The sequence below is a fragment of the Dermacentor variabilis genome, chromosome 3 (genome assembly GCF_050947875.1).
Source record: "Dermacentor variabilis isolate Ectoservices chromosome 3, ASM5094787v1, whole genome shotgun sequence".
Lineage (NCBI taxonomy): Eukaryota > Metazoa > Arthropoda > Arachnida > Ixodida > Ixodidae > Dermacentor > Dermacentor variabilis.
Genome location: NC_134570.1, coordinates 58219104 through 58229454, shown reverse-complemented (window position 1 = coordinate 58229454; position 10351 = coordinate 58219104). Strand labels below are relative to the sequence as shown.

Here is a 10351-nt window from a genome sequence, read left to right as displayed (position 1 = left end):
GTTGGAGAAGTATGGGAGAGGCCTTTGCCCTGCAGTGGGCGTAACCAGGCTGATGATGATGATGATGTATCACGCTTCTGAGAGCTTTTTCACACTAAATATGCCAAGCAGAATATGTCTGCCTAAAGGAAGAAATTCAGGGACGAAAAGGATATTTCTAAATTCAACCGGTCGCGAATGGTTGACCTCTATTATTTCGATACGTTTGTCAACAGTGCCTTAAACTCTTTGTCCAGTGTTTGAAGTCACGGGGAGCACCGCCCCGCCCCCTTCAGGCTTAAAGGAGGGGCTCACCCCCCTCGGCAGGTCAACTGTAACACGGCGGCACCTACTCGACTAGCGCTGGAAGTTATTTTTATTGCCAGTAGGGCCTTGTGCGAGGCAATCCTAACTTTCCCATTTAATTTTTCGATTAATGATTTAATCACAATTAATCGGTTGATGTGGCATAAGAAAAAAGTCGCAGTTTCGCAGGAAACGCGAAGCATCGATTGAGATAGTAAATTAGTAGGCAGCTATACGAAGGATGGCAGTTTTATCGGCCCATAAGCTTGTAACCATTCGATTATACCAACTAAATTAGCAAGCGTGGTGTCACGCACGCACAAGCAAATTGAATTTGCTCGCTGCGGCAGCGAGCAAATTGACCTTCGTGCTGCGTCTCGCTTGAACGCGAACTAAGCGGTGAAAACACAGCGCACAAGAAACTATTAGCGCTTCGCAACTACACTCTGTCCTCATCGCAGATCGCTTTCAAGAGAGCGCCCATGCGGCCGCGCCATGCGCAGCAGCCGCCGGAGTAGAACGCTCCCTCCCTCCCTCCCGTGCCTTGCGCGCGACGGAAGATGGCACGCTTCTTCCCCGTTTTCCTCCCTTGCGCGCGAGATTGTACCACCATCGTCCGCTCACCCTCGCAAGGTTTCACTCGCACATACAGCATACGGCGCGCGGCGACGAGGTTGTCGATAGTTCTTTGACGTTATGTGGAACATCACGGTGACGCCGACGGCAGAAATGCTCTTGGAGTGTACATATAATTGCTATCGCGATAATACCCGAACTACACTCAGAATAATATGTGTATTTGCAGAACATCCATAAAAATTGCTTTGGTTCTAGAGGAAGTTGGCTACACTACAATACTTGAAGTTGCCTTCTTCAGCACCAATAAACAAAAGTTAACGTCCAAAACACAACTTCTGCGGCCTATGTGAGCTGTGACGAAACAGACTGTCATGTATAAATCACATTTAGTCATGTACGAAGTCCCTAGTACGGTACACATCAAATCCAATATTACAAGGAGTGCCATTCCACAGTAGTCACATCACGCATGCCTTTTAGAGCGTAGCTCCTAGGTGCCCGTTCCTGCGGCGCTCGTCGGCGGCGGCGGCGGTGTAACCGAACGAACGAGCACAACAGCGAAGGATGAAAGAGCAACGCGGATCGTTCTGCGAGGATCGCTAAGAGATGGCGCCAGAGCATCGCGCGTCGTCTGGTCACTTCTTTATCTTTCTTTAGTCACTAATTTTCACCGGCTAACAAATGTTCAATGTTATCCCTCAACGCAGGACGTGCCTGCATGCATCATAAGTATCCTGAATGTTAACGATAGTTCTATCCGTTGGATGTTGTTACCAAAGCTTTTTGTAATCTGATAGTATGCGCGAAGCGAATTGTGTAGTGCTTTCTGGAAGCCACGCGAGAACAGGCGATTACACTGGAGGTTTCGACGAGCCACATATAAAAGCCGACGCGCTTCACCCTCAGATTACATCGACTCTGATCGCCGCTATCGTTGTGTTTGAGTGTTACTTGTCTTGCTGCGCATAATTTTGCCCAATAAAGAGTTAAATTTGCAACTCACAGTTTCGACACTGTGTCGTTCTTCGCTGTCACTACCACGCGAAAATATAATTATAACACAAAATCGTGTCAGCCAGTTCTTTCTGAACAATGAGCGAAGCAACCGGTGGTCTGCCACAGCTGATAAACTATAGCTGCCCGATCAGAGGCTCAGCGCCGGCGCCGATAGGACGCTGTCGTTCAGAATCAATTTATTTGCCGCCATGTATCGCGAATTCAAAACAGCAGCTGCGCTAGAAGTTCGCATTAGACAGTACCGTATTCGTCGGTGGACTTTTTTAAAGAGTGCAACTCCTAGGCTCTGTTGCAACTGGGTCGCAAGCCCCAAGGGTAGCGTTGGCCTGGCGGCCTGGGGCACAGCTGGAAGCATCCGAAGGTCCTGGCAAAGGATGAGTCGACTGCTAACAGAACAACTTGTTTATTCTAGCATCGCAAAAGAGCGGCCGGTCAGGTCGACCGAAGTGGAGAAACGGGAGACCACGTTACTCGACGGAAGAAATCGAAGCCTCTCTCTTGGCGTCCGGGGGCAGCTGCTTTTACACTCTCGGAGTCGAGGGCAAGGAAAGGCTCGGATGAGGCGCACGTGACGGCGGCGCACGGACACGTTGTGACAAGAAGTGACGTATCCGCCGGGCCGGCGCCGGTCAGACCTCCTCGCTTCACCGTTGGGGAGCTCCTCTCCCCGGCTGCCGCGCTTTGACAAGCGTGGGCACCAACATGCACACACACACACACACGCACACACGAAGACACGTGGCATTGAAACATGCCTGGGCGCGCTTGGCAGGAGGCGTTGCGGCAGCACTGAACTGGCCAAAATATTCGCCGCTTTGAACGAAGCCCCGGCGTCCGTTGCATCCGCGCCGGCTATACCGCACGTCGGAGGCGAAACGTAACAGCTCTTAGGCGCCCGTTCCTGCGGCCAGCGCCGGCGGCGCAACCAAGCGAACGACGTAGGCGGCTACGTGCGACAGTCTATATGTCGCGTGTAGCCGAAGCAACGGAGGTCTCGAATGACCGCTACAGGTCTCGCATAAACGCTACTTAAGCAATAGTGTGCACGTCACTACATCGCTTGAATGATAATCGTATTACCGTCGACATACATTGTTCTGCCGTATTTCCCTTCGCCCGTCTTTTATGTAGACTGTTACCCGTAACGCGCTCACGTCTTTCAGTATCCTAATCAGGCATTCAATACCATACTAAATCCAAACCGTACAAGCCACCAACACTCCCTGGATGTCCACGAGTTGTTTCAGTTGGACATTCAACACCTCATATAAAGGCTGAGATAGCTTCAGTTAAAAGCCCCCTTATATACTTGAAAGTGGCGGTACTCTCCTCCCCGCAGCGCTCTCCTCCTCGATTCTCCTCGCGCGCCGGCTGCGAGCGCTGCGCACGGCACGCTTCCCCCCCCCCCCCCCCTTGGCTCCCGCGGACGGGCCGCAGCATTCGGTGGAGGCGCATGATATTGGGCCAGTTGCGCGCCCCAGTGGTGCAGAAAATGTTGAAAAATGGTGACAACAGCATTGAGAATGCTGAAGGTAACGTTTATGAGGAGGATGGTTTCTTCTCAAAGCCGTATGGATGGGGCGCACTGGTTTAAATTAGCTTTGAGGCGAGCTTTACACTCCAGATATTTTTTTTTTCTGTCGCATGATAAGACGTTTCACTTTGTGCATCTGATCTCGTATTACCTGTGGTACATCCCTCTGCGTTTGCCCTTTTGTTTTCTTGCCTGTTCGCGCGTGAGCTCCGTAGGTATTATATTCAGCGTGCCTTCTTATAATGAATTAGTCGCGAGTGCATCGTCCTCCCATGCGTTTGTCTACTCAATGTGAAAGTAGCTTTTGCGCTGTGGTCTCTAAACTGAATAGGACGGTTGCGTTAATTTCAATGCAAACAAGCATGCGCGATCATGTGGACACCCCCTGCACATTGCCTGTGAGAAAAACCAAACCATAACCGTCACACACTCATGCATGCGTTGTATAGCGCAATTCAAAGCAAATTCAAGAACTGAAAAAACGTAGTGTGGACTAGCTACCGCTCATCACCCGCAATACCACGGGTATACTTGCCATTAATTTCTTTCAGGTCCTGCAATCATTGTATCTAAGTGACTGACGCATGTATTGAAGTAAGCTGCATGTAAAGAAATCTCCTCTACGAGCAACTATTTGGGTTTTCAGTAAAACAGGCAACGGATCCTATAACAGTCACGAAAAGCGTGATCGCGAGGGTGTATCTTCGCACATAATTTGTTCACAGCGGAAAGCAGAACATATAGTGCTGCATTTCCGACTGAATAACAGTTGACGACGTGCAAGGCGATAGAGTCCCAGCAGAATATTCAGCATACTGAGGACAACCCAATTTTTTTTTTTTTTTTTTTGCAACGTACAAATTGGCGCAGCAAGAACGCTGATGAGCAGGCCGTAATAATTTTTTTAAAATACAGTATTTGGAGATGATTTCCTAGGAGCAATAAACAAAGTTCTTTCGGCCAATGTTGCGCAGTTGGTGTCATGAACACTGCATAGCCATTCTCAGGCTTCTTGCTGCAGTTACACGAGCTGCAGCACGCCACAGCGCTAGCACAACACCGCAGGAAACACATCGTGCGACGCTTGCTGCGCCGAGCAAAGGAGAAAAATGGCGACAACGAAAAACGCAAGCAGAACGCAAGATCCACGTGCTTCCTAGGGTAACGGCAGGGAGACCAGTCGTCGTGAAGGAAAACGGGCACGATATCGGTTCCCACGGAGGGGACGCGCAAGGGGCGAGGAGGTCGCGCGGCGGCGGCAGAGTTCGAAGAGTGGCGACAATTTCAAGTTATCAAGAGACTTTGGCTATAATTACGTGATATTAACGTTCATGGTACTGTCAAAAGTCCTCTTTCTTTACGTTGAAGAAATATTAGATGCCTCTGCTGGATATTTGCTACATTGTCCGATTATTAGTATGAAGCTGAGATGTGAAAGGTAGAAGGCCGCTCGCCCCAAAAACCACGTCGATGAAGTCGGGGTAACGCACGCTGGCTCATTTGAGAACGTGTGCGTCATCGCACCAGCATGCCTAACCCTTTGAGCAACGCGTCGCGCGGTTCCCGTTCTGAGACCACGTGACTGGCTCCCATTGCAACTGTATGCAGTAGACTTGCTTGGCAGGCGACACATCGAGAGGCCCCCTTTTTGCCGCAGACGATGCGGTATAGCCTCGTGGTTGAGCTTCCGCTGTAAGATGCCGTGGCTTCAAAACGTGCTACTGCCGCTTACCGAGAGATAAAACATGATGCAAAACAGCTCAAATAAAAAATGAGGGGGGGGGGGTACTGAGAGAGAGAGGATCGTAGTGTTAATCTATACTCTACTTTTATTCCTCATGTCTTGCGCTGCTTTACATCATGCCTAGGCACCGTGCAACTAGCTAGCCCAGCAAATAATCTTGCTCGATCCAGAGGTAAAAGCTGGTACGCAAGCGTCCCCAGTTCCAACACTGGACTTTCTTCGCCAGAAGAAGCCGGCCTCGCCATACAAAATCCTGTAGAAACATTGTGGGCGCGTACTCGCTTCGCCGAGTATCACTCAATCGGGTTTAAGTGATGGAACGCAGATCAGCGAAACAGGTCTGCGATCACTTTGTCTCCGTTTGCATCCCTGTGAACCACTCACTACACAGCTAATCGGACACCCGTGCAGTGACGCATCGAAAACATTAGCGAGCGGAATTGTTTTCGCGCACCGAGGTGCGCACATAACGCCTGCGCCGCAAACGAATCGCGAGAGCGGCCTTAACCCGCGACTTCGCAGATACAGCCGCGAACATCGTAACGAAAAGTCGCAACGAAGAGAGACATTTCGCAAGCGCGCCACACCCAAGTGCCGATGGCATCGCGTGGAATCGTACCAGCCAGACCGATCTCATGCGTGCGCCCTGTTTGTTATATACGCGCCCCGACCTGCACTTTCTTTGCCACGCAAAGACGTGTGACCCGCGCCGCTTTCCAAGAGGATAACGATCGCTCCGTGGAAGTTACCGCGTCTTCCGCGTCGCGGCCGATCAGCCCGTGCAATCGATGGCCTCCATACAGGGCGGAAACTGCGTGTACCGAAACATCTAAAACGACGCCTACGGCTCGGTTCGGCCCAGAAAAGGGTTGACGCCGCCCGTGGAAGGCGCTCTTCCACGTGCCTCAACCTTGGATTTCGGCGCCTTCTAACAAAAAAACAAACACACAAAAATATGCAAACGAATGAGTAAACAACCTGGCTTGGAAAACAGTACGCAGCGAGCGAAGACGAAGAATGCTTTGAAGTAAGCAAAGGCGAGTCCTATCTTTCTCAACGATAAGTGCTCTATTGCAGGGTGCGCGCCTAAAACGCTCTGCGCTCTCTAGATACGTATGTGTATATTTTATTTCCTATAGATAACGTCACGTGCTGTAAGGAGTTCGCAAAAAGAAAAAAAAAGAAAGAAATTTCGCATTGTCGCCCCGAAAGGTGAAGCATTGACAGCGGCAGCAAATTTGTATCAGACGAAGTAAGGCTCGTAGTTTTGCGGGCAGCATAAAGTGCAGTAAACACTTGCGTACGAAGTAAATAAATGTGGTGTCACGCGCCCAAAAAAAGCGCAGGTGAACAGAGTTCATTCAATGACCGCAAACACATCGCCGTCACAACGCTGGCGTAATGTGCGGCGCCGGCAGCGGGGAGCGCACGTGCTTGTCCCAAAGCGAACGTTCTGCGCTGCCGCTCCCTTCACCGTTTCAGCATGTGCCGCGCGTGCAAAACTCGGCAGATCACGTGACGTCCACCAGTGGGCGCGGCAATTAAGAGGAAGCTTTAGCTCGAGTGCTCCTATCTAAATACATGTAAAAGGAGAATTCGTTTTTCTCGGCAACCACTGCACCTAATTTGACGAGGTTTGTTGCATTTAAAAGACAAACTTAAAATCTAGTGACTGTTGGTTTCGAATTTTTGAGTTAGATCGTCAATTTTTTATTAAAAATTGGCAAAAATCGAAAATTTTCAAAAAACGAAACTATCAAGTTTACAACTCTGTAACTTAACCACTAAAAATGATAATACATTTCTGGGAATTGCATCTAATAGTACATCTAAAGCGGACAAAATTGATATGTTACAAATGAATATAAAAAAATTTAATCATAGAGAAATACAACTTTTGCAAAACCGTTGTAACCAACGTAACAAATTCACGTAAGATGTAAAATGACATTGAATTTGTCCGCTTTGAATGATCTAATGGATGCCGTTTACAGAATCGCGATATCAGTTCTTGATGCAAAGCTATGAATTTGTAAACTTCGTGCTTCTATTTTTTTCAAACGGTCAAATATTTGAAAATCGTTTTAAGAAAATTCAAGCCCTAAATCGAAATTCCGCTTCCAACAGTCACTAGAATTTAACTTTCTCTTTCAAATGCGACAAATTTCATCAAAATCGGTCCAGAGGTTATCTCAGCAAAACGTTTTTGCGTTTTACATGTATTTGAATAGGTCGCGTCGGAGTTGGGCCCGAGCTAAAGCTTCCTCTTAAGACAGCTCGCACGATGCCACCGGCCTACACCGAGGAGGTTATAATAAAAAAAAAATGGCTGTCCCGCAATCGAGAGATGTAAGCATGAAAAGAAAGTTCGAAGAATGAAATCGTGCGAAATTCACCCTTCTTTAAAGCATGATTATAATACGCATCCCTTAAACGGTGTTAACACCTTTCCAGATGAAGGATGTAATGCACATTAATGCACTCACTGTTCGGGTGTTTTAAGTAGAAAAGCCTTTTTTTGCGAGAGAGTAATTAAGCCTATGAGTAATTGATCCATTAAACCCACTAAAGGGCAGCGTAAACGTAAATGTAACGTGATACAAAAGATAAAACAGCACCAACAGGTAAAAAATATGCACCGACACTGACAAATTATAACCGGTATGCTTGCAAGATTTTAGCTACACAGCGGCGTGCAAAGCTCCCACCGCTGCGATGCAGATGCCGTGCTCAGAAGGGCGAGCCGTAACTTCAGCATAGCTTCGGAAATGGTGTCGTGTGCTGTACTCGGTAGGTTAATGATTTAGCTGTGCCCCAAGTCCTATTTGCTCAACAGGCGCACAGTAGGGACATCGAAGCCGCTCACTGAACCGGTGGGACCCTGTTAAAGCTATAGAGGGATCGCAGCGGCTTAATTCGCTTATCGCCATAACCGCGAGTTCATTTTTGACGGTCTGAAATCGGCTCAGCTATGAAGCTGGGCAAAACGCTAGCTAGTCCCGTCTAAAACCATTTGAACTTAGAAGTTCAGTGACTGGAGGTTTACAATCGGTGGATGTTCCAGTGATTTTGTCAAGACTGATTTAGCAGCAGAAGAGCCAAACGTCGCAACCGCTTAGCCGACGGGACAGGTTGCTTTCGGTTAAACGGTACAGAACTCTTTTATTCGTCTGAAGAAACCTGCGACACGGTCTAAGATGTTGTTAAAGAATTCATTTACATTAACCTATTGTTCTACTTTGCGGTGATGTTACCGTGTTCAAGATTAAGGCAGTTCTAACCTGACAGAGGTTCCTGCCGTCATTTGCGCCGCCTGTCCGGTCATCACTGGAACTAAAAGCAAAGAGCCGTGCCATTACCATGCAGCATTGCTTACAGGGGAAAAAAAACCAGCGCTCGGAGTGCGGACGTGCAAGCAGGACAAAGAATAATGGATGGCGAACTCAACACTGACACCGGACAAAAGAATCGCCTATCAAGCTCTGCAGTGCCCCGTTACGTACTCGACCGCAACAAGACAGGAAGTGAAGGTACAGGACGTGGCTGGTCCGCCATGGTCTCCCGTTTCCTTGCAGCTCGTACACCTACGTCACATGACTTCCGCTGTACGTACGCCGTGTACAGCAGCAACGGCAGTCCACGTCTTTCTCGTCTGGCGGGAGGACGCGCACGCGGTCGACTATGACGCTGCAGATCAAGCTCTGGACTCTGCTGCTCCTGGTAGCTACTCTGTGGCGGCCCAGTTGCCAAGAAGCGGCCAAGGAAGGCTCCAGCAGCGGGGCCAAGAAGGCGGAGCCCATGTCGGGAGGCATCGCTTTGCCCGACCTTTACCTGTGGAAGGACTCCGGCCTCACAAGCGACCTGTCCCTGCCCGACGCGCCGCACGCGCTCCTCGACGTGAACTACGCCGGCGTGCTCGTGTCCGAACTCAACAAGACGTACACGCTCGAACAGACGAAGAACGCTCCGCAGGTTTGGCTGAGGGGCTACCTCAGGTGCGGCTCTCCGTACTCGCTGCTCATGGTGGATCCGGACGCGCCCAGCCGGAAGCAGCCCGTGAAGCGGAGCTGGCTCCACTGGATGGTGCTCAACGCGCCGAGCAGCGAGCGCTTTCACGACGGAGACGTCGCCATGCCGTACAACGGTCCGAACCCTCCCAAAGGGTCGGGACCCCACCGGTACGTGCTTCTGGTGTACTGTCAGGACGGGGCGCACCTGAGCAAGGAGGAGATGAAGCCCAAGGAGAGGCCCAGCTACAGGGTCGCCGACTTCTCCGAGAAACTGGCCACGAAGACGCCCGTAGCGGGATGCTTCTATTACGTCGAGAACGCCTGAGTGGAAGTCGGCGTCGCAGGACACCTTCAAGTGCGCGGCGAGTATGCTGCGGTGCCGCGAGGCGCATCAGCTGAACCGCCGGGCGTACGTTGTGCGACCACGGCCGTCGCTGAACTGTGTAATACACTCGAAATACCGTTGGTAGAGCCGAGTTGGTACGATAAAATTTTCAAACAAGAAGCAGTGCCCACGTCGCCTGTTTTCCTTTCGTCTGTACGTTTTTTCTGGGTATGTGGCAATAGCAGTGTACATCATCGTAGACCTGGTTGCCGAAAGAAACACGTCGAAATGAATCGGCCTTATGCTGCGAAATGTTTTATTTCAGTATACTCATGCTAGTCTCGTTATTTTTCGCGAAGACGCCATTGCACGCTTAAATCGGATCACGGCCCCGATTGGCCCAGACTGGCTGCGACCACGAATCGCAGGAGACTGAGGGCGCAGCACAATGCATTTGTAGAGTCGCGCGACACTGCCAGAATTTTTGCATGCGACGCATCATTAGAGCTTTCAAAAGTACTGAAAGTTGGGGTAGCTCGTAGGGGTCCGTTGCTGGCGTAATGGCGCCACAGAGAGTAAGGACAGTATAGAGATAGCGAACACAAGCGCTGTGGTTGGACTGAATTGGTGCTTCATTGCTCATTAAAGCAATACAGTAAAGCTTCATTAGAGCTTCGCCATCATGCATCACGGCATACTGCAACACACGTCCCAGAAACAGCAGGGAAGAAGTGCCTTTTCTATCGACAAACGCATCCTCGAAAAGGTGCCGCCAGCAATGCGACCAAGCGCATGCACTTCCTCAGAGGTTGATTCATGGAGGGTACACATCGTCAAAAGCACATTTCAATGTGTAA

The 10351-nt window shown here is 49.8% G+C and overlaps 1 protein-coding gene across 1 annotated transcript; it reads left to right on the top strand.

Annotated features, from left to right (window-relative positions):
* Window positions 1-8548: 8548 nt before the first annotated feature.
* LOC142575701 (protein D3-like) lies at window positions 8549-9688 on the top strand. Its single transcript, XM_075685266.1, has one exon. It carries the CDS (start codon window positions 8841-8843, stop codon window positions 9492-9494), a length of 654 nt encoding a protein of 217 aa, XP_075541381.1. The 5' UTR covers window positions 8549-8840; the 3' UTR covers window positions 9495-9688.
* The last annotated feature ends 663 nt before the right edge of the window (window positions 9689-10351 follow it).